The 22438-nt window shown below is 44.7% G+C and overlaps 1 protein-coding gene across 1 annotated transcript in view; it reads left to right on the top strand.

Moving 5' to 3' along the window:
• The window catches only part of SUSD3 (sushi domain containing 3), a 35722-nt gene extending 14885 nt beyond the window's left edge, over positions 1 to 20837 (top strand). The window contains exons 4-7 of the mRNA XM_056335111.1: positions 4426 to 4614; positions 6100 to 6247; positions 9655 to 9822; positions 20174 to 20837. Of these exons, the coding sequence (XP_056191086.1) occupies positions 4426 to 4614; positions 6100 to 6247; positions 9655 to 9822; positions 20174 to 20387 (719 nt within the window). The 3' untranslated portion in view covers positions 20388 to 20837. The remainder of the gene's footprint in view (positions 1 to 4425; positions 4615 to 6099; positions 6248 to 9654; positions 9823 to 20173) is intronic.
• Positions 20838 to 22438: the final 1601 nt, after the last annotated feature.

A 22438-nucleotide genomic window follows, 5' to 3' on the forward strand; every position in this document is an offset into this window, starting at 1 on the left:
TCTGGCATCTGGTTATTCCAGTGTGTTTTAGTTGCATTAAATAGTCAACAATAAGCAATGCAAAGGCTTGAGTTACGTGTGTATGGGAATAATGAGGCGAAGTCGTGGATTGCTCCCTTTCTGCACAAACAGTGAGTGGCAATCTTGATAACATGCTTTCAGGTAATTACTGATGTGTTTTGGATCATTTTGGTATACACTTATGCAATGCATTTGATTTTTAGTCTCTATGTTTTGCTATGGAAGGAACACAGGAAATATTTAATGGGCAAGCAAGCCTAGGTTGCTCTCTCATTTCTGGTTTCTTATCAGCAAGACATAAATCCACAGCTTGCTGACAATGAAACCATATGGTAACTCTTTCTGACAAATTGATTTTGTGATACAGATAATCCTGGCTGTGCATGAGAAGAGATATTTTGGATTATTTTGTCTTACTCTTTATTTTTCAGTGCCTGGAAATTATGTATGTGACTATTTCTGAACCCAGAGATTTGGGTGAATTAGGAATTTATGGAGTATGCTACACTTTAGTGTCTTTACTTTGAGGACAGTTATTTGTCATATGAAATAATCTGTTTATTTGCTGTAGCAAATGCTCTCCTTCTGTGTTGGCAAACAGCAGCAGCAGTTTCAAATACTTTTGGAACTCTTGGTGTGAAGTCAAGCTAAGTAATGCATTTGTATAAATCGGCTCTTGCTGTACAAGAAGCTGCAGAAGCAGCTGCAGGAACTGGAAGGTGTTGGGCCTTTGTGCCCAGACCAAACTGGCCGGCCAGTGGCTGATGGCCCCTCGGTTCCCCAGAGCTGATGCTGCGTGTTGACACAGTACGCCGGGGGGGACAAGGTGGTTTGTTAATCTTTTTCAGTGAGTAAAATGAACAGGCTGGAGTCCTTACAACTTCTGTTGGACTTCAAAGTAAATACATAAAAAAATATTTCCAGCCTTTGCTTCATAGGGACGTATCAGCAAGTGAGTTTTCTTTCTGAGCCTGGAAGTACAGCCAGCATCTGGGGGTGTCAGCAGAGCACAAGCCTGGGAGCAGGGAGCAACAGCGAGGAGCGATGGAGCTAGGTACCGGAGACACCTATCACGTCTGGGGGAGACTTGCCATGGAGCTAATCAAAACTAAGCAACGCATCATGAATTTTCATGTTTATTATAAACCATGTAGAAATGGCTGATAGGCTGTTAATTCCTCAAGCTTTCCTCCTAGCTTTAGGTGCTGGCTGCCAGGCGTGAATCTGGGGGGGGCTGAGATGCAGCTATTGCAAAAGCTGCATTGCTGAGCAATAATTAGGGGGTTTATTCAATTTTATATTCCTGGATGCTAACAGTTACTGCAAACCAGGACCTGAATATGATATTTTCTGGTTATTTAGAAAAGAAATATAAATCAAGATGCAAATCTGATCAGCACAATCACTTAAGCAGTATTTGTGTTTTACTTCAGGCAGCAATACAGCCTCAAGCACGAACCTCAGCTGAAAACAAAACAAACAAACAAAAATACTACATCTAAAAAAGACAGTAATAAAATTCTTTGTTGTAGTAGATTTAGTCAGATAAACATGGCTGAAGGGTACTCAGAGGATAAGTCTATATGGAACAGCTGCTTATATAAATGTAAGAATGGAAGCTTACTTAAACAATGATTTTGGGGAGATGGAAGGGTAAAATTAACCTAGCAGAGAAGTGAATGCAACAAGTAACCACAAAAAACTATAGATAGTTGATAGGAAAGGATGCTAGAGCTTATGGGAGAGATTTTAAAACTGAGTTACTAGAAGACCATTGCTGATGGAAAATTAGGGCAAGTTTTATCCTAAGATATTAATCCCAAACTTGGATGAAATCCAAAGCCATATGGCAAAAATCAACCTATGCATTTCAATAAAAGCATTTGTAAAAAGCAAAAAGTAGCGACACAATGTTTTGACTTCAGTGGGAAGAAATTGTTGTTGAAAAGCTCTTGGAAGAAGAAGAAGAAATGGTATTTCTGCTCTGGCCTAATGCAGGTACATAAAATGGGATTCATGAACTTTCAGCTCGGTAGCTGTATAGAGGCTTTCAGGTTAGCTCTCCCTGGCTGTCGCGAACTGGGGTTCCTGCCCCAGTTACCATCAGATGGGAATGATCCTCTGGGGATGGCATCACGCTGCTACAACCCCAGCCAAAGCCAGGAAACATCCATAGTTTCATGGGACATTGGCTGTTAGGAATCTTCGTAGTGCTCAAGTGAAGAAAAACATTTTGCAGTCCACAGCTGAGGACTAATGCTGACAAGGTCAGGAACATTCAGAGGTTTTAATCACTTGGCATACACCGTCATGGGCAAGGACAGTGCAGGGAAGTGTCAAGAGCACCTGAACCAGCTACAGCTGCACCTGTTCCTCAGGATGGTCAATGTTGGATTAAGTGAAATATGCCTCGCAAGAAAGGTTCCAGTGCAAAATGGTCTATTCACTGGAGAGCAGAGACTGAGTAACGAGTCCAGGTAAACTGGCAGGTCTACTGGAAGCGTCTAATGTGGGCTGCTACGCTGGCTAAGCAGATGGACTTTGATTCAAATTTGGCTCTGAATTACTTTCTGCATCTCGTGCAGCTGGAAGTGTCACCGATGTGAACTCTAAGTACGTGATCTGGTACCTAAAAATAGCCTTGAAGTGTAAAATGCAAAAAGGTAGATATTTTGCAGCTTAGGACAATGGGGTTTCATGGTAAGTTTCTGAGTGATTAAAGTAAAAAGAAAAGCCCAAACTTGTAACACTCATCTGGAGTGAGGAGGAAGGCTGTGCAGCGCACACATCCAATGTGTGCCGGTAACAGCATGTTGGAGGGAAGGACAAGAGATCAAGGGGGATAACCCTCTAGAAAATATTTACTCTCATTGAGGCAAATTGCTGCCGTAGTAAGAGACTGAAAGAAGTGGCAAACCAAACAGAAATAATCTGCATGGAATTAAAGAGGTGCGTTTTTAAAAGCTAGTCCTTTGTGCATATTTACGTGGTGGATTAGACCAGTAATTGTCACTGTGGCTTTTATTTGGTCTTTTGCTGAGATTTCTTTGGGTTTGTTTTCCAAAGAAAGGGGGGGGGGGGGTTGGGTTTGAGAGCATAGATAGGTGGTAACGCTGTCTGCTGCAGTTAGATCACAGGAACTTTATGTTAGTTAATGACCAGGAGAGAGTTTAAATATTAAAAATAAAATAGATTTGCTATCAACCTGTGATTCTGTCAAGATGTTCTCAGGGAGGTTATTAAAACTCTACGTTTCTTTTTGCTTGTAAGTGTGGGAAGCATTATTTTCCCTGTTTTAATTTTTTTGGTGTCATAATAGCACTTGCAACCCTGGTCTTGCAACTGCAACACAGTTGTCTCGTGACTCTGCTGAAGTTGTTTGAAAATCCAGTGAAAGATCTCTGATGCAGAAGCAGTGCTGGTATTTAGTAACAGTTAAAAAAAAATAAATAGTATGTAAAACAGTTTCCACATTCTGTCAGTGCACATGTACAAAACCAGAAAATGTATTTATTGTTGTTATCTTTGAAGTATAATATCTTGGATGTTTTATGTTGTCTTAATGAATGATCATTAAAATTTGTGTTTAAAGTGAGTGTGAAACGAGGATTGTTGTGACAATAAAACTCAATGTATAAATTAGTGGCTGACATTAGGTGGCTGAGAGAACAGCTCTGTGACTCAAAGAACAGCTGTGTGAACAAGACATAGAAAAGCTGAACGAATAAAACTGTACTAAAAATGAATGATATATAGTATGAAGCAGAGATCGTCACCTGAAAATGGAAAAAGAGTTGAACATAGATGTGCTGTAGTGTACGTCTCTCCCTGTCCCCTCCCTGTGGCTTTTGAACCCACTTGCTCATTTCAGCCGAGACCAACATTCTTGAGAGATAGGAAGTTTCTGTAGGATCTGTAGGATCATGGAAGGATGCTACCAAGTAGACTGAAATGCTTAAATATGTGATCAGTTCATTAGATCTTGGAAAGTCTGCATGGGGGAAGATTTGTTATGAATACTCCCAGCATGAAAGATGCCAGCCTGAGTACTTAATTAAACACACAGAGTCTAACAAGACAGGAATCCATAGGAGACCACACCACTCGCAGAATGACTTTTTAAAAAAAGTTTAGTATGTACCAGCCAGAGCAGCTAATGTTGCAACATGCATAAAACCCCCCTTTGTGCCAGGGGTGAGAGCAGTGGAGCTGTTGAATGGCACCAGAGGGGGTTTGCCCTTGGGCTGGTACTTGGCAAAGCAGTCGGCATCACCCACCCCGAGGTCTGTTATTTGTTTTGACCATTGGCTTGGACTGATTTACAATCTGATCGCAATAAAACTTGAGTGAACCTTCGCTTTTGGCTCTGGCGCTGCATTGTCTCGCTTTGCTTTTGTTCTGCAGGGCAGTGCAGCCGCGTCTTCCCTCCCCAGCTCGGCACGCTGCAGATCATTCATGGCAATGGCACGGCCGTGGGGACGGTGATAACATTCCAGTGCTCTGCTGAGCACCAGCTGGATGGACCAGGCATCATCACCTGCATTTGGAAAGGGAATAGTACCCAGTGGACAGCCGGAGTGCCCTCCTGCAAGCGTAAGGTTCTTTCCAAACCGTTCCCAGTCCCTTTGGGCTGCATTGTGTTTATTTTGCTGTGCCTATCTCCTGCAACATTAGGATTAATGCTAGGCATCTGTGCAAGGAAAAAGACAAATTCGATTTCTTTCAAAGGTGCCCCCACTGACTGTAATTGCGCTCCATGTGTGTTCTGACATCATCCATTATCATGACACAGAAAAGGCTCGGTCACATTTGTGCCTGATCTCACGTCTCCAACTCAGTGGTGTTGCACCCAGAGTAACCGTGGCTGTGTAGCTACAAGACTTATCCTTCTTTAGAAAATGTGTAGATATGACCAGCTAATGTGCAAGCATATTTGTAAACCTTCTAATCTCCTGCCATTCTTTTCTGAAGATATTTTTGCTGTAAAAGAAACACAGTGATAGTTTTTGAACAGTTCTAGGTTGCTGCCTGTGGGCAGCCACATGGGAAAGTTTCCGTATTGACAAATTGTGTTTGAGTGGCACCAACATTAACTACCTTCCATGCTGTGTTCCTTCTTTTTTATTATAAGGTTGTTGGTGATTTGACTAGAAGTAGGCTCAAGCAAAACACGGAGCTTTGAGAATCTCAGTTTGTGTCCTAGACCTTGTACAATTTTAAATCACTGGTAGATGGATCTTTTAGACACATATCGCGCTCTCACAAATTCAGCTATCCTTGTCTCTCATTCGAGAGATTCCATTAAAGAAAAATGAGAGGAATCCTTCCCTCCAGAGGCTGCAGATCACTTGTGTGGAGCTCGGCTGAACCATTTCTGATGCTGGTCGTTGTGGCGCTGGAAGAACTAGATGAGTTTTGAAGCAACACACGCTTAGTGCTCCAAATGACTTGGCAGAGATATGTGTTGTCTGTGCCACACCACATTCCTACTCCTCCTTTTGTCTGGATAATGCACTTCCAGCATCAGATCACAGTGAACACTCAGCCCTGCAGATGCTGTCCCTTCTTCCATCCTGCATCCTTCCCCAAACAGAGGAAGACCTGTTCGCTGCCTGCCAAACAGGATGTTATTATGTGGAACTGTCCTTGTTCTAAAGGGCCGCTTTAAACCTGTTCACCCCATCAGTGCTTGGTTTTGCAGCTCCAGTCCTTGCTAACAATTGCTTATAAGTCTGCTAGCTCATCTGCATTTGATATGCCAGCAAAGTTGGGCTTTTTAGCTACTGCAGCGCTAAAGGCATTGTGTTTAATTGATTGCAGTGGTGAAATACTTGTGAACAATTCATTAGTAGCTTATAAACAGGAGATTTTAAAATAGCCTAATTTGAGGCTTGCATAGCTCTAAGCTGAAGCCAAGATGCTCTGGTACCTTGGCGTGTACTAGTGCAAAAATCCTCACTGAGCTATTATTAGCAGAAGTGTGAAGCAGGTAGATTTTCAGCATGGTTTAAGGAAAATGTGAAAGATAAATTCATGGGATGGCCTTAGAAACATGCTTCTGTGTTTGCTTTGCTGCAGCCATATCAAAATATGAGACTTTTGGATTTAAGGTCGCAGTGATTGCCTCCATCGTGAGCTGTGCTGTCATTCTGCTGATGTCCATGGCTTTTTTAACTTGTTGTCTCATCAAGTGTGTGAAGAAAAGTGAAAGGAGGAGAACTCAAAGGTATGTCAAGAAAAGATTTTTTTTTAAATGCTGTAAGACTGTACGTTGTATGGACCCCATTGCTGTGATAGCAGAGAGCTTCAAAGGACTCGGTGCTTACAACACTGCAATGCTGTTAATTACTTAAAATCGTTAATTTGTAGGTCAGGCTTTAGGCATAGAAAGGCTTGCAGTTCAAGAGTATTTAGGCACCTAATGTCTGTTAATATCAGATGACCTCAGTGAGCCCGGGCAGATCTGTATTTACCCAGGATTATGCAGAAGCTGAATATACACGTCTTATTTGCTGGCCCAGTCTCTCTCTCCTTGAATTATTTAAGATGGGCTGTGTTTTCCTGTCTTCTCTCTTTCTTTCCTTTTTTCCTTTGCTTTCCTTGAATACTGATGGGAAAATGAATCTACCCACATTGAAACCATCAGAGCCCTCACCATCGGCAAAGCATACTTACAGCTGTCGCAGCGCTGTTCTGGAGCGATGTAGGATTTTACCTTCTGGCTTGAAGTGCAAGTCAGCAGGCAGGATTACAGACAGGCATGGGAAGAAGTATAATTTACCAATGCAGTCTGTTAGAAAAGCTTGGCGTGAAGGGTGGCTGTGTGCCCCTGTCTGGCTGAACACGAAAGCTGAGTCACTGTTGTTCAGGAGAGCATCCATCCCCAGTCCCCTGCTGCTGGAGGCTTTCCGTGGGCTCTCCTTCGCTGGTCAGTGGGGTGGCATAGCCCCCGCCAGGCCAGCAAACTGCACTTCTGGTGGGTTTGAAGACTCTTCTTGCTTCAGAGGAGCGTTTGGCACAAGGCAGGGCAGCGGTGGAATGGAAGGGACTGGGGAGGACATGAATGAAGGTCTCTCTGTGTAGAAGAATTCTAGAGGAATGAAGGCAGGTTAATTAACATTGATATTACACAGCTGTGACCTGGCTTCAGGGGCGGTGGGCTGGCTGATGTGGATAATGTGCAGCTGTGGCTGGTTCCTGCTAAGCAGTTAAATAGCTCTAAGGGGGATGGAAGAAAAGCCCCCGAGGAAGAGAGACCTGGAAGAGGTAGAAGAGAAAGAGTGTGTGTGCCCTGGATGTAGGAGAGACAAGGAGGAGGCCCAGATGAGGAGAGGCTGGCTGGGAGAGGAGCTGGGGAAGAAGGAATCCGGATGCAGCAGAGTCAAGGAGCAGGGTGGGCTGACCTGAAGAGGGTGGAGAAACAGCACGGCCAGTAGATGTAGATGAACTTTTGAAGCCTTGTGGGGGTTGGTGGCTGTGCAGAGGCAAGGCATGGGGACTGCTTATTGAAGTCCACCTGGGATGGGGTGGTAAAAGCCTTGTTGCAGCCGGCTAGTTTTGCTAGTGCTGTGACATTTCTGCTCCAAGCTGTGTTTTATTTAGAGCTGCATGAGAACCAGCTTAGGAAGGAAATTCTGTCATATCAAAATACAGATTTTTCTGTTTCCGTTGGAAAGATTTTGTGAGGCAAAAAGTTGTTTGGTGTAATTCATAATACTAGGTTTTCACTGATAGCATGAAATAATTTTTGAAATCAAAGGGTTGATCGGTGTTTTTTGGAGTCGCCCTTTTCTTTTTAAGACTATTCCTATCAAAGTCCTTGTTTTTCATTTACTTTAAATCAAATTCTGTCAAAACTAGCTATTCGCATGACTTCTATGACTTGATACATTTTCTCTTACAAAAGAAAAGCCCTTCACAGCGGGCGTTGTGACCTGGTTCTGTCATCGGGACGTAAAGCGTTGCCCTTTGCTGGGAGGTTCTCAGCTCCCCCTGCCCTCCCTTCGCTGCTTCCTGAAGGAGCTGCTCCAGCGCAGCCATAGCTGAGCCCCGCTTCTGGGGGAGGAACCTCAGGGTGCTGTGGGCATCGTGTGGCTTGGCCCTGCTGTCAGAAAGCAACCGAGATGATGTAGAAACTGTCCAATGTTACACAAGAGAGTAGCACATCCCTGTGTGGAACACGCTCAGCCAGTGCTGCAGAGCGCCAGGCGCGGTGGCCGCATCTCTGCTCTTGGTGTAGGTGGACGATGGGGGATCAACTTCTGGATGCACAAAGCATTAATCTGAAGAGGAGCTGCAGGCCTGATAATACCAAATGAGAATACTTGGTAGGGGATTAGTTAGTTAATAATAAATAATTAAATATTTAACTAAATACCAAGTCAGATAAATAAGTTAGACCATCTCTGAAAGAAAAGGCAGCCTGTACTTGTGGAGTGGGGAGGATGACCCGCTCTTGCCTCTAGCTTTGCAGTCTGCCCATCTGGGGTTTTTTTGGTATTTTGGGGTTTTTTTGGCTCTTACTTGGCCTACTAGAAAGAGGTCACCTCTGCCTACAAAGCTGTCTTACCAGGTGTCTGTTTGATGATCTTTGAAGTGCCATCTTGTATCTTATCCTTACGTTGGGAGAGAAAAAGGCCAGAGGCTGAAAATCCTCGCATAGCGTAGCCTCCCTGCAGACCTCATCCCACTGCGTGCGTGTGGCTGCCGTGTTCTTTGGCAGGAGCAGGGCTCTGCTCTGAGGGGACAGAAGTGACAACAAAATCCGCATTGCCAGCCCTCACAGTTTAATCTTGTCCCATCAGCTAGGGTGAATGTGATTCTGTGAACCTTAGACTTCTTTCAAAAACAAGAAAAGAAATTATGGGGGTTTTTATTTTATTTTTTTTCTTCAGTTGTAGAAAGCAATGAGAAGCGCCTTGAGCATTTCAAGAATAAAATCTTGACAGCGACTGAATACGCCCTGCTCTTAACAAAGGCAACATTACCTGCCTTGTCCTCCATTTTTAAGTCAGTTCATGTTTTCATCCTGCCTGGTGATTTTTGAACCCTTAGGAATGGCAAGTGCTGCAAAAATTCACAGAAAATACTTTATTTCAGAAAAAAAAAATAAAAAATGTACCCCATAAAATGGGGATGGCCTGTAGTCTTTTCACATACAACAGAATCTGGTCTGACATGTGTCACTGATGAAAGTCCATGAGATCATTGACACAACATCATGCCTTAAGTGACTTTCCCTATTCCTGTTGTCTCAAAATCCACTGAGCCAAATTGACAAAATTATTGGGGTTTTGTTCCTTTGAACTATCCACAGGTGCCCATAAGAAAATTGCTCGTTTGTTTGTTTTGCTTTTTTTTTTTTGAGGAGTGCTGGGAAATACTTAAAATAACACTGTTTTACAGAATAATATTTATGCTTTTTAAGAACCCTCTGCCTTAAGGTCTTTAGGCAGGTATTTGAGTCTTTGGAAATTTGGCTTACGCTTGAAGTTCAGCATGTGTTTAAGTGCTGTCTTCAGTAAACCTGAATTTAGATTTAAACTCTCGTGAGTCGGGGCTGCGGTCATATAAAAGCTGGGATATTCAGCCATTGATCCCACTCACGTATTTTACCCCTTGCTTTATTCACAGAGATATGCAGCTGTGGTACCAGCTCAGAAGCGAAGAGCTAGAGCACATGCAAGCTGCTTACTTTGGTTTTAAGGGAAGAAACAATAACAACAACAACAAGAAACTCAGGAATAAATCCGTATTTGGTGATATGACTAACATGGCGTACGATAACCAAGGCTTCTATAGGTAAGGCTATTAAAACGCAGTGGGTTTGAATGAGTTTGTCGAACAGATTTTAGAAGGACGAATCCTCAACAAATGCATTTTAAAGGGATGCCCCTGAAGGGGATGTGATGCCAGTGGACTGCCAAGGCTTGTTCTTGAACTTGCCTGTCTTGTGGGGAATTAATGTTTCCAAGAGTTGAGACAGCAGAGGAGCTGAGCGTGACCTCTCTCCTCACAGCTCTTTTCATCTATCCCCACTAATACTTGATTAAGCCTGGTCTGCAGGGGAGGTTGCACAAGATTAACGGGAGAGAGGTTTTTAATTGGCTTTGTTAAATTGATGCTAAACTGTAGCAGGAAAGTCACTGTTCCATATTGGTTAGCAGTACCAAGGTGCCGGCTTGCCTAAGAGCCTTAGGAGAGGAGGTAGCGCAGGACACCTGGGGCCATGGTGTGGCTCAAGGTGAGCGTCAAGTACTGCCATTTATCCTTCAGCGACCACGAAAGCTGTCTTGAGAAATACTTTTTGTTATCAGGGCGTGCGGGGCAAGCACAACAGGGTCCTCGTCCACAAGCGCGGGAGCCCTGCCTCTCAGGGAGCCCGAAGAAATGTCCACACTGAAATAAAATGCCTCCTGTCCCATGGATGGTGGGCATAGGTATTTTGTGTGTCGGTTCAAAATTGCCTCTGAACGTGTCCAGGTGTGTTACGCTGGCTGTGTGTTGCTAACAGAAGAAAAACAGAAAAATGAATACACGCTCAATTCTAACCGCTGTTTTGCTATTACCATTCACATAAACACATGTCGTTGTGTCTTTTATATCCTTCGGGTTCTGCTTCGTCGTCATGCACGATCCTTGTTTGCCTTTAATTCACTGCTCACTTGTACAGCTTTTATGTACGGCATATCTGTGATTTCTAGTGGTTACCTGCAGAAAACAATTTAATGCAGATTATAAACCAGCTTCCATGTCACAGTGCAGCTGGAAATTATATTTAAATGGAGCACTTGCGCAAAAGTCTGATGGCTGCTTAATCAATTCCTAGCTTTGGGTGACCTCAGGAAGATGTATAAAGCTAATTAAATGCTGATTATAACCCAAACAGGTTTTTAGAAGACTCAGGATGCAATTTTTAATTTTGGACAACTTCAATCTGCTGCAATGTTAATGTTTTGTATAAGTGTAATCTGCTTTTAAAATATCATGGATAAACTTATAAAGGGCTGTAAACAGAGGTTAGCGCTCTGCTGGAGCCTCGAGCTCCTTCTGGCTGCTTATCTGCACCGCTCTGTGCAGCAGAAGCTGCCGTATTATGTTTACCAAATTCTCTACACCTTTTCTTAACTACAAGTAGCAGGGAATATACAATTTCTCTGGATAAGCAGCTTCTCTGGGGCCAGAAATCAACGAGTTTATTATTTCTTTAGAAAACTAGAGAATGTATGAACTTCAGTGGGGAACTGCAGAGGGCAGGAGGAGGAAAGCCTGTAAGCTGCTCTTTGCCTACACAGACCAACACGCACGCTGCATTAAATACTGGTGCACGTACCCACCTCCTGATGCGTGAGATCCACTATTAATCAAGGTCTACTGTGTTTCCACCACGCAGGGGTGATGTGATCCTGGCTAATCACTAGCCAGAGCAAAAATCAGCTAGGAGAGCAGGTGTGTTGGTCTGTGCCCCCAGAGCCAAAAGTCTGGCCATTTCACACACGGAAGTGAGTGCTGCTTCTAATCAGAGATGGAAATAGCATTGAAGCTGTGGCAGACTCTGAATAAGACTGTCTTGGAATTGCTGTAGAAACACGTGTGACCTTTCATCAGTTTGTACCTTGTTCCCTTTCTTGACTCAAATAAGATCTATTTAATCAAGGTTAGTAAAAGATGCTAATTTGTACTGTTTAATTCTGTAAAATGGATATATGCACAGGATGAGATGTGGGAATTCTGCTAATGTATTCATGCCAGCTCTTGGAGACAACAAATGATCTGTCAGCTTTGTGTTTCACTTGCAAGACGTATTTTTTGTGTGTAGCGAATTAGGCTACGTTTCTGTACTCATCCTGCGCTCATCCAGCTTACCGGGAACAGCAGGACAGTGTAGGCAAATCCCTGGGGAGGTGCAAATGTGAAGCTGGCTAATGCTGAGAAGCATGAAAGGGCATGTTCACTGCCTGGGTTATTTCCATGGTGCCTTTCTCTATGTGAAGTGGACGCACTGTCAGCCTGTGCTTGGAGGAAATCTCTAACTGTGTGGGTGTTGCTGTAGTGATGGAGCTGCTATAGCATTGATTGCCGGAGGAGGTAAATAAAGGCATGCAGCATGGTTGGAAAAAAGCAGGAAAACTGAGGGCAAGCAAGCCCAAAGGAAAGATTCTGTATATTGCCACGTGCACGTGAAGCTCGGTGTGTGCCCGTGGTCATGAACAAGCAAAAAGAAAATTTAAACAAGGTTTCTCAAGGAAGGTTCAGATTTGACACTAGGAAGCATTTCCTTACTGAGAGGGTGGTCAAACCCTGGAACAGGCTTCCTGGGGAAGCGTTCGATGCCCCAAACGTGTCCGTGTTCAAGAGGCATTTGGACAATGCCCTGAATAATTTGCTTTAACTTTTGGTCAGCCCTGAATTGGCCAGGCACTTGGACTAGATGATCGATGTAGGCCCCTTCCAACTGAAATGTCCTATCCCATCCATTTCAGATGTTTGGAGGAATTTGTGCAATGCATCGCTAGACCTCCAAGCAAATCAGAAATCCTACTTTGCTTTTCTAATAAGGCACTGTCCTAGGAAGCAGGCGAGACTGATGGTTCTGTCCCTGCCTCTCTCAGGGCTGCAGTGCATGTGGTGTGCTCTGCTACAGCCGTGGGAAGCGGCTCTGCAACCCACGGAGGAGGGGGAGGCTGAGAGATGAGTGGTGCCTGCGTCTGAGAAAGGAGGGGGCAGAGGCTTGGCAATTCAAGTCATTTTTACGATAGCATTTCCTTTTCTTAAAGAAAGCTTCTGCTGCTTCTTCCTGTAACATATGTAACATTCTTCTTCAAGGAAGAGTGAGAACTCCTCCACCCTTGAAGAGGACCCTCTTGAGCGTATCTTAGTCTATTTTTGACTAGAAATAGATGTAGGTTGTGCTGCTTTTCAGGCTTAATTGAAATAGATTTAGAGATTAACTAGAGATTAATATTCTGATTCACTACTTTAAGGATCAACAATACTGTAAGAACAGATAAAATAAAAAGCCAATTCTTTCATATCTGTATTTCAGATAAAATAAAAAGCCAATATGAAATAAAACAAAAAGGCAATTCTTGCAGCCAGGTAAGATATTTGTTATGGTTTACAGAGTAATGTAGGATTAAAAAACTATCACCTGTTAAAGTGGAGCCTTCGTATGCTGATGAGATAATTTTGGCTGTAACAAGGTGACATAATGTGGATGCAGAATGCTGATGTATAGAAGCTATAAATAATGTAGAAGCCCAGCTGTTGGGCAGAGGTTAGTGCTGTTCCAGACCTGTCTGCCACAAAATGAGATTTTTTCCCCCATGTGTTTGAAATATAGAACAAATGCAATAAATGTGTAGTTTTGCAGGGAAATGTTGAATCTTAGTGGCAACTACTCTAATCATAATGATCCCATTCTGGCTTCTTGAAGAAATTGCTTCAAAGAGCTGAGAAATATGTCTACAAATACCTGGGATCATTAACTACAGAGCGCAGACACTGTTGATGCTTCCCCTTCCGTTTGGATGTAAGGATATGTAAGGATGTAACGAGGATAAAAATACCAACTTTTAGCAGAAAGTCTTGTATGCAGGAGCTGTAAGCTGCAAATACAGTGTATTTGCTCTTTTATAATATTTGAACAGCTCACAAATGTTGAGCAGGGGAAGACAAGTTGCAAGGCATGGGGCCACTGGGAGGGACACGTTTTCCCCAGCGTCGCTTCTGAGAAGCGGAGAGCGTAGAGCAGAGATAGCAGGTTGCTGCGCGAGGCAGAGGTTTGAGGCAGATTAGCTGAAGAAAAGGGTCTGCTGTCTATGGGAGGGAGATTAGCGGCAGCTCTGGGCCACGTAGTTAGGGGAGAACAATGTGCATGAACCTCCAGAACAGATCCCCAGGAGGATTGCTAGGCAGAGGCAGGGCTTGTCAGCACGGGGATGTATTGGGAATAGCTCTCAGCCCAACTGCAGCGTGTATCGGGAGAAAAGCCTAAAATCAGTAAATTGTATTCTGCTGTCTTTAATATTTTGATTTAAAAGTCTTCATCATTCTGCATGAGAATGAAACCAGGACTGTTGGCATTGTTCGTCCAAAGTGAGAGACCTTCCACACAGCAGCAGGAGCACCGCACCTGCTTGGGGTTAGAAGGCACAGTGGTCTCACTGGGAGAGCCCCCAGCACCAGGGACGTTCGGTATTGCAGAGGAACTGGCGTTTGAAACGCCATGCTGGGTTTAAGAGGTCTTGTGAAATGTGTGTTTTCCTGAGCAACACATTATTTTTGACTCTGCTATTTTCTGATGAAGAATAATACCTGGCCTTGCAGTAATACTTCTCTGGAATAATTGCTTGGGCAACCACCACCTGAGATAACAGTCCTCTTCCACCCCCTGCAAACATCCAAGTGGGGGAGCTTGGACGTGGTCAGCTGCCTGAGCAGGCAGGTTGTCCCCTCCCCTGTGACAGGCACGGGCTAGATTATCAGTAAAGAGAAGCTTAATGACAGCTATCCTTTCTCTGTGCCAGCTACCGGCAGTGTCTGAGAGACGGAGGAGAGTGTGTCGGTAAGAGATGATATTAAAGAAACCAGTGTTGAAGTGTGGGGCCAGCCTAGCGCGGGTGCGGGGGTGCACTCACCAGGTGCCATGGGGCAGCTGTAGCTCTTCCCCAGGTGAATGGTTGGTGCAGGTGGGTTGAGGCAAGTTTGGCCTTGGGGTCCCCTGCCTGGAGTAAGGGGGAGAAACTCTAGTGGCTTGCCAAACAGCTGCTGCCTCTTCCATTCAGTAGTCCTAGCTATCCTTTAAGAGAAACCATGAAAACATGCAGAATCTAGTGTAACCGTTGTGAGAGTGAGCAAATAGCAAACCCTTTCTGGCACGCAAAGATGTTAAAAAAACCTGGGCAATCCACTGTCTGAGTGGTAGCGTGTTTATATATCAGCATGTGCAGAAAGATAGCTGTCCCAGAAGAAATACAGATAGCTAGTAATAACGAAAAGCTGAGAGAGCTTGTTTCAGTTCACATCAGCTTCCTAATTATGGTAAGAAACAGCCACACCTAGGGGAGCATCTGTTTTCTCTGCTTTTTCAGCATAGCAGTCCTGTAACCTGTCCTGGAATAGATACTCCCTGTACTCGGGGATGTGCTGTTGCTTTGCAAGGGAGAACTGGTGGTCCGATATTTTCCACACTCAAGGAGAACTGGAGTTACCTGTAGACTAACTCCTTTTCACCCTCTGTCAGCTAAGACAATGACCAGAAAGAAACTAGTCCAGCTCAAAAATACATCTGAAGAGCAGCAGAGATATTTGGCGATATTTTTTTTTTTTTTCCTGGTGTGGAAACATTTGGAAGAAGTTGTGCATTCCAAATTTGGACTGTTTTGAGGTGAATTATTTTACACAGCTCTAGGCTAAGTTATAAAACATTCTCTATGAAGTAGCTGATCTGACTGCAGGATTGAGTCGAATAGAAAAGCCTGTGTCTCAGCAGGTCTAAAGTCCTCCTTTCAGATATCCACTACAGCTGGAGCATATTATCAAGAAGAAAAAAAGACTTTTCTGCAGAGAAACAGGCTAGTATCTTCTCCCGCGGAAGATATTTTTAGTGCCTGAAATTTTTGTACTGGAGCCCTTTCTGACTACAAGATGCATTACCAGTGTACCTGGCAAAAAACAAGTAAGGACAATCCAACAACAAAGATGTCCAAGTGAAAAGTTTTTGCAAAAAATCCAAAGCCAGCATGCTTTTAGGAGAGGTAACTCAACATTTTCAGTCAGTCCAAGAAGGCTGGTGAAATTAGCTCATAGCTTTGGCCTCTACAGTAAATTGGAATGTGTTTTCTTTTTCTCTTTGATTTAGTGGCTATAATGGTTGAAGTTTCCCGCTACCTTGTGTAAAGCGTTGCAAGGAAGGTGCAAATCAGAAACTTGTGTTGCTCTAAAAGGTGTTCATGCCTGCCCAGGCTTGCTGAGGAGCATGGCTGTAAGCCAGAGGATGTTCTAGGAGTATGGGCAAGATGGGATGGGACATTCGGCCGCATTCCTGCCTTGCCCTCTGCCCCCATGAGGGCACTTTCCCAACTGCTTTTCCCCTCTGAACACCTAAGTAGAAGAGATGAAAAAGCTGAAGGATTGGTGCCCTTCTGGCAGCAGGATGGTGTGGTGTAGGTTTACCACAGTGAAGGGGGACAACACTTGAGGAAATACCCATGTGGAGAGACTAGCTGCTGCAAAGCTCGATGGAAGACATAAGCAGAACAAGAAAAACCCACCAGGACACCTAGAATGACTGCCAGGAAATGCATCAGTGGGAGAATTAAGAAGGCAAAACATCTTCTACAACAGTGACTTAGTGCCAGGCTGTTGGAGGTCCTAGAGAAACCAATTTGTCTGGGTGCTTTTGAAGGTCAGCAGTCTCACCAGAGAGCTGGACCCTTCACCCTGTCCAAAAGACGCATGCGTTTTCTTTTAGGATCAGCCTCACTGTCAGAAATTGCTCTTGTTTGTCTGAAAGCGTGGGCACGCCGAGCTCAGCCCGGGCCTGCTGGCTCCCACCGCCCGAGGCTGCGCTACGTGCGCGGTACCATTTGCACAGTGGACCTGAATGTCTGCGCGGGCATGGATGTGCCCCCCCAGCTCCCAGGCTTCAACTGCAGCAAGCCAGCAGCGGGCTGCTCCCGGGGCCGCAGGAAGAGATGTAGGACCGATCAGCGCTGTGGTGTTTAATGCTTTGTTACACAAAGCATCCAGTGAAATGGCTGCAGAGAGCAAATGACCTGTTTGAGAATTGTAATTCATTAATGTGTATCCCTACACACGCAATGGCTGACTGAGTGGTGCTTAGGACCGGAGGGGAGGAGACCCAGCACAGGAGAGGGGCAGATTTCCTATTCAAGCTTTTATATAGATTGTCCCACCTCAAGCTTCTCTATTTGTGTGTGTGGGGGGGTCCTTTCTAGTTTGTTATTACCATGCTCTGTGTTCCCCACCACCACCTTTCAGAGACTAAAATCTTCCAGTACCTTTTGACACAAGTTTCAAAGAAAGATCAGGCAGGGGAAGTGAGCTGTGGTTTCGTCTTGGGGCCCTGCCACAAAGGGCAGGATAGCTGGCTGCTGTAGTGTACAGATTTCTGAATTTCAATCTTAATTGTCATCGCAGTGAGCGTGGAGGGTGTGTGCGCAGCAACATGTGCTTTCAATAAAGCTGCTGCTGTTGTTTTCATAATGCTTCCATGATTACCCCAGTGTCTTGTACAAAATCATCAGATATACAGCAACAAAAAAATCCCCTCCCATCCTCCAGTATAAAAACCTCTTTTCAGAGGCAGTGCCAGCGCCAGGCAGCATTGTGGCAGCCCCACTGCCCTGAGTTCTCACACTTCTCAGATGTCCCGTTAACAGCATTTTCCCCTCCAGCTAGGAACAGCTCTCAAGTCACACAAAGCAAAATTCTTGTGAATCCTCTAAAACCCATTGACAAATGCTATGGTGGCTGTTCTTCTCCCCAGATGGAGCTCTGGCCTTATCTGTCAAATAAAGTCTGTCCTTGTCAAATGTATTGTGCATCTAGCCAGGCTGTTCAGCACCTAGCATCCTTGGGTGGGTTTGCATTTCCGGATAACAGCACGGGGAGGTCTTCTAATCCTCTTACCTTGATGTTTTGAAGTGGCCCAGCTGGAAACTGGAGTTAAGGAAAGTTGAAGAGCTTGAAAAAAAGTCAACCTTATTTGGGATAAAGTACTGAACTCCAGGGGATGAAAGTGCAAACTGCAGGCTGCACCTGACTGATAGCCATGCAAGCAGAGGGGAGCCCACTGTGCATATTTATCTATCCCTTGTTGACGCTGCAGCCCTCTCAACAGCTCTTCTCAGCCTCCGCTTAGGTGCAACTTCACTGTCCCTCTTGACATCCACAGGGTTCGATGTACTGGAGTGAATGCGGGGTGCCTGCTGTCACCTTACCCTAGACTTATTTCAGTCAGTGGAAGCTTAACAGTGCCTGAAATGGGAGGAAGAGGTTGCTTAGTCGGTATACTATATGGTATATACTGTATCTTTACAGTATAGCTGTCCTCCAAGCACAGTTTTAACCAGTTTGGCTTTCTGAGTTGGTAGTGTGCTGTGGGTAATTGCAGAGTTCCACAGTGCAGAGCTTTATAGAAGAAAACATCAGAATGGGATGAATTCTGCCCAGGTAAACTCTACTGCACAACAACCAGAATACCTAGATTTGACCTATAATCCTGGCAGGGCGATTTGCAAAGGCTGTGGCTACCCCATGCAAAACTTTATCCCTGATCTTCTCCTTATCGTGCTCTTTGGATTTGATTTTTATTTTGTAACTATTGACTACCACCTCAAAAAGACAGGACTGAGTTCCTCGTACTATATATGTGTATATATATATATAAATAATTCCCAGCAGCAGGTATCTCGGAAGATTTTCTTTCAGCAGTGTTACTCCATGTAGCTCCTGTTCCCTGATGACAAGCCACAGGGGTACTCAGGTAGGTGTTCCAGCGTCCAGCGCAAAGGTACTTGAGGGCTTGTTGATGCACTGAGATTAAAAGGCACAGTTAAAACAGTACAGGTCAGTGCAAAGTGGGCTAAAGCTACCAGGCTGGGTTTTTTTAAGAAATAGATGCGTTTGTCATTGTCCAAATTACAGTTGGGTAAATCCTTCTCATCTGCGCACCTCCATGATGAATATATTCTGACTACACCGATACAGTGCCTTGTCACATCTAACACAGAGGTGTTTTAAGATCCCTTTACACTATCTGACTGTAGCTCATGCCCCGAATAGTTTTGTAATACACCTTTCCAGTGAAGAGCAAGATTTATTCTCCTTTACAGGAAAGATATATCTGCAGTATATCTACTCTGTACCAGAACAGCAAGCCCTCGGTTATTTGGTTTTATGTTCTGTTATTCCCCTGAGGTTCCTATACGTATGCACGTTGTGTGTGAGAGCATTTCTGCTGGTTTTCTGCAACTGATACTTGCAGAATGCAGCTTCTATTTCCTGACCGGCTTTTCATGTACGAGTGGGTAAGACTGCGTTACCCTGGATGTGGGTGTGCAGGCTGCTGCATTCAGTGGCCAACGCCGATGGCTTCGGAGAAAGCGAGAGGAGCCACGTGAGCCAGCTCCTCACCTGCAGTGAATGTGGGACAAGCAACCTCAGCATCTGCCCTGCGTGCAAGCAGCTGCCGTGGAATAACTGATGTTTTACAAAAGCCCACACACTCAGGCTACAGTAATTTGGCACAAACCCAAAAGGGCTGCGTCTTACCCGCTCCTGCCTTGCAGAGCTGTGTGCTTAAAGCCCACTGCATCCATCGTGCCTCTTGCAGCAGAGTTCAACAACAAGCTCATCCCATCTCTCCATTTTCCTGAGCGAGTTGCGTATAATTCACTGAGTATCTTTTCAGCAGCTCTGCGATCTCTTGCTGCTGCTGCTCTGCCCACACCAGCCACTGCTGGGTTATTTGCTGTCTGGGTCAGCAGCGGGGCAAACCCTCCTTTCCCAGTGTGGAGAGGTGGGGTGCGGGATGGATCAGTGGCCACCAGTGCTGCATACATGCACAGCTGGTAAATGCAGCGTCCCAGCCTGTGGTCCCCTCTGGGAGGGCCAGGCAGTAGCCAGGTGAGGCAGCCATGGGCTAGCACAGGTCGTGATGCAACTGCACTGCAGCAGCATTGCTGGCAGCTCCACAAATAGCACCTCAAACCCCACCGAGCACAACTGGCTCTTGGGCTCCCAGCAGCGCTCGGAGAGCCAAGCAAGGACTTTCCTTCTGCACCAGTCTCAGCATTCATGTGTTCTTGGTAATATTCTCCAGATAGTGTAGCAGTCAATTGAAGCCGGGGACTCTTTTGGTGGAAAACAAACACGTAACATCTGCCCCAACCCCAAATAAAACCAACCTCACAAGTCTTTTTCAGGGTCTGCATCAGCTTTTACGGAAATACAATTATTTGCCCAACTGTGGCCAACTGGTTTTGATGCTAGGAGAAGTGAGTCCTTATGTTACAGCACAAATTGTTTGCAAAATGTCTGATGTGCAAATAAAATGGATTAGAGAGTTCTGTGTTCTCACCAGAGCAAATGAAACAGAAATAATTTTTTTCCTTCATGCTTACAGGTTCCAGGAGGAGTGGACTCGGGACACTGTAGCTCCTGGGTGTTGCAAAGACACCAGTCGTCTGCCTAAGTTCACCAAGAGCGGTAGTGCGCCTGTGAAACAAGCTGTACCAGGACACAACACTGCAGTACAGGCAGTGAATTCAATACATGTCGTTGAAGTCTATGGGCATAAGGATAGTTATAACAAACCAAGCTGTCAGTTACCTGGATAGCTGGTGTCTGAGATACAATCGCTCCTCTGGACCAAAAAGAAATTTGCAGAGAAATACGTGCCTTAAAGACAACATAGAAAGTTAATTATTCATATGAGTTTGAAAGTTTTCTATATTCTAAGATGGTTATTTAACAGAAACGCTTCAAAGTCTGATACAAATGAAAAAGAAAGGAATGTTGAGGCTGGCAGGCCGTAGCTATTCTCTATGGTGTGCTATGTGTTATGACCACGGCAGAAGCTTAATGTCATTGTTCTGTACCTCTAGAGAGAAATGGTAGCCAGTTTGTCTATTTGCCTCATACAAAGTCACTGATGATAATTACACATGCGTAAGATTCCAACCTTCTTTTAACCAGTGTTTTTTGTAAGCATTTCAGAATGAAAAATCCCCCATATTTTTACACAGTAGTATGATAGAACTGCAATAAAATTCTGTTTTTAATTAAAAGCCCCCGTTGTTTTCTATCAGGAAGGCCTTTTTGTTTAATTCATCTGTTCCGCATGTAGAGACCACGTGAGACCGGGTGCAGCAGAGGCACATCTTCAGGTCCACCAGCCTGTCGGAGAGGGGAGAGCGTACGGAAGGATGTGCAGCCTTGCTGTGGCATGCTTTGCCCTGCGAGGGAGCATACATACCATGGACACCTATACCTGGTGTACGTGCCAAGCTGGTGTGGGGGCTTGTGGCTGGGGAAGGCAGTGCAGCCTTCCTGGAGCAGCGTGGCTCAGACGGTGGCTGCAGCATCCCTGGGAGAGCACTCTAAATAAAGGGGTGATGTAGTTTTTTGGAAACCTGCATTCCTTTCCTATTATTCATGTGTTCACTGTGTGAGGAAACAAGTTTTTTTTTTCCTCGTTTTGTCCATTTTGTATAGTCAAATTACTGATATGGCTCTTACTCTGCTGTTTGTGTGCACACACGTGTATCTTATAGTTACAGTATAGTTACTCTTCCTCAAGTTGAAGCCTTATTTATTCTTCTGTCATCAGCTGTCTAATGGGTATCATCACATTCCTGTCATGATGGAAATACGATCTTATTGCAAGTTCCAGTAATTGTTGTATTGTATATACCACTTGTTATGAATCGATTATCCTCTTAAGACCTTTAGTTCTGAAGTTTAGGTTTGGAAATTCAAATTCTTGTAGCTTGCTGTCAGGCCCAGAAATGCCCTGTTCCATCCTGGCCATACTTGGCAGAGATGAAAGACACATGCTTGAGCTTCAGCTATGTGGAAATTGCTGCAAAGGAGCTTTTTGTTGTTGTTCTTTTATACATATATAACAGGCTGCACTTCTGCAATGCACTTCTTAATGCATGCTGTGAAAAGGAGAATGGATATACTTCTCAAGGCTCGTTCCAATTAAGTTCTCAATTCATTAAATCAATACTAGTCAATGTTTATTAGGACGTATTTGTGCCATGAACCGTTTTTCCTGCAGTTTTTTGGTATCCTGCCAGACCCAGCCAGCTTCTGTACCTGGATGTGTTTCTTGCATCCCACATGCAGCGTTTGCTTCTGACTGCGTGCGGGGCTGGCAGCAGCTCCATTGCCTGTCCCATCACCTGCAGGCACTGCCCGTCCAGCCTGGCGTGGCTGCTGGCAATGTTTGGGGGCATGCCAAGGGGTCAGAAAGTTTTTGAGAAGATGCGTTATCAAGTCTTGGTGCAAGGCAGCCCCTGAGAGGGACTCCTCCCAGCTGGAGACCCTAGCGGTGTGCCCTCAAGCGGAAAATGGGATGCAAGGAGGTGACATCTCTGCACAAAGCTGTGCATTCCAGCTGTCACAGCAGCAGCTTCTCCTCACTGCTGGTGTGGGGCTTTCTGACAGCACAGCTGGCTGGGCTCCAGCCGCCAGAGGAAAGCACTCCTGGGTCCTCTTTGAGAGCAAAGACTTGAATAGCATCAGTGGTCAAAGTCCACAGGTGGACAAAAATAAAACCAAAATGTGCAAAAGGAGCACAGAGAGGAACAAAGGCTGGGAGAACCAGCCGACCATCTGAGATGCTTCTATACATATGGCTGGTATGTTAGAATTAAATGCAAAG

Source organism: Falco biarmicus, chromosome 4 (genome assembly GCF_023638135.1).
Source record: "Falco biarmicus isolate bFalBia1 chromosome 4, bFalBia1.pri, whole genome shotgun sequence".
Lineage (NCBI taxonomy): Eukaryota > Metazoa > Chordata > Aves > Falconiformes > Falconidae > Falco > Falco biarmicus.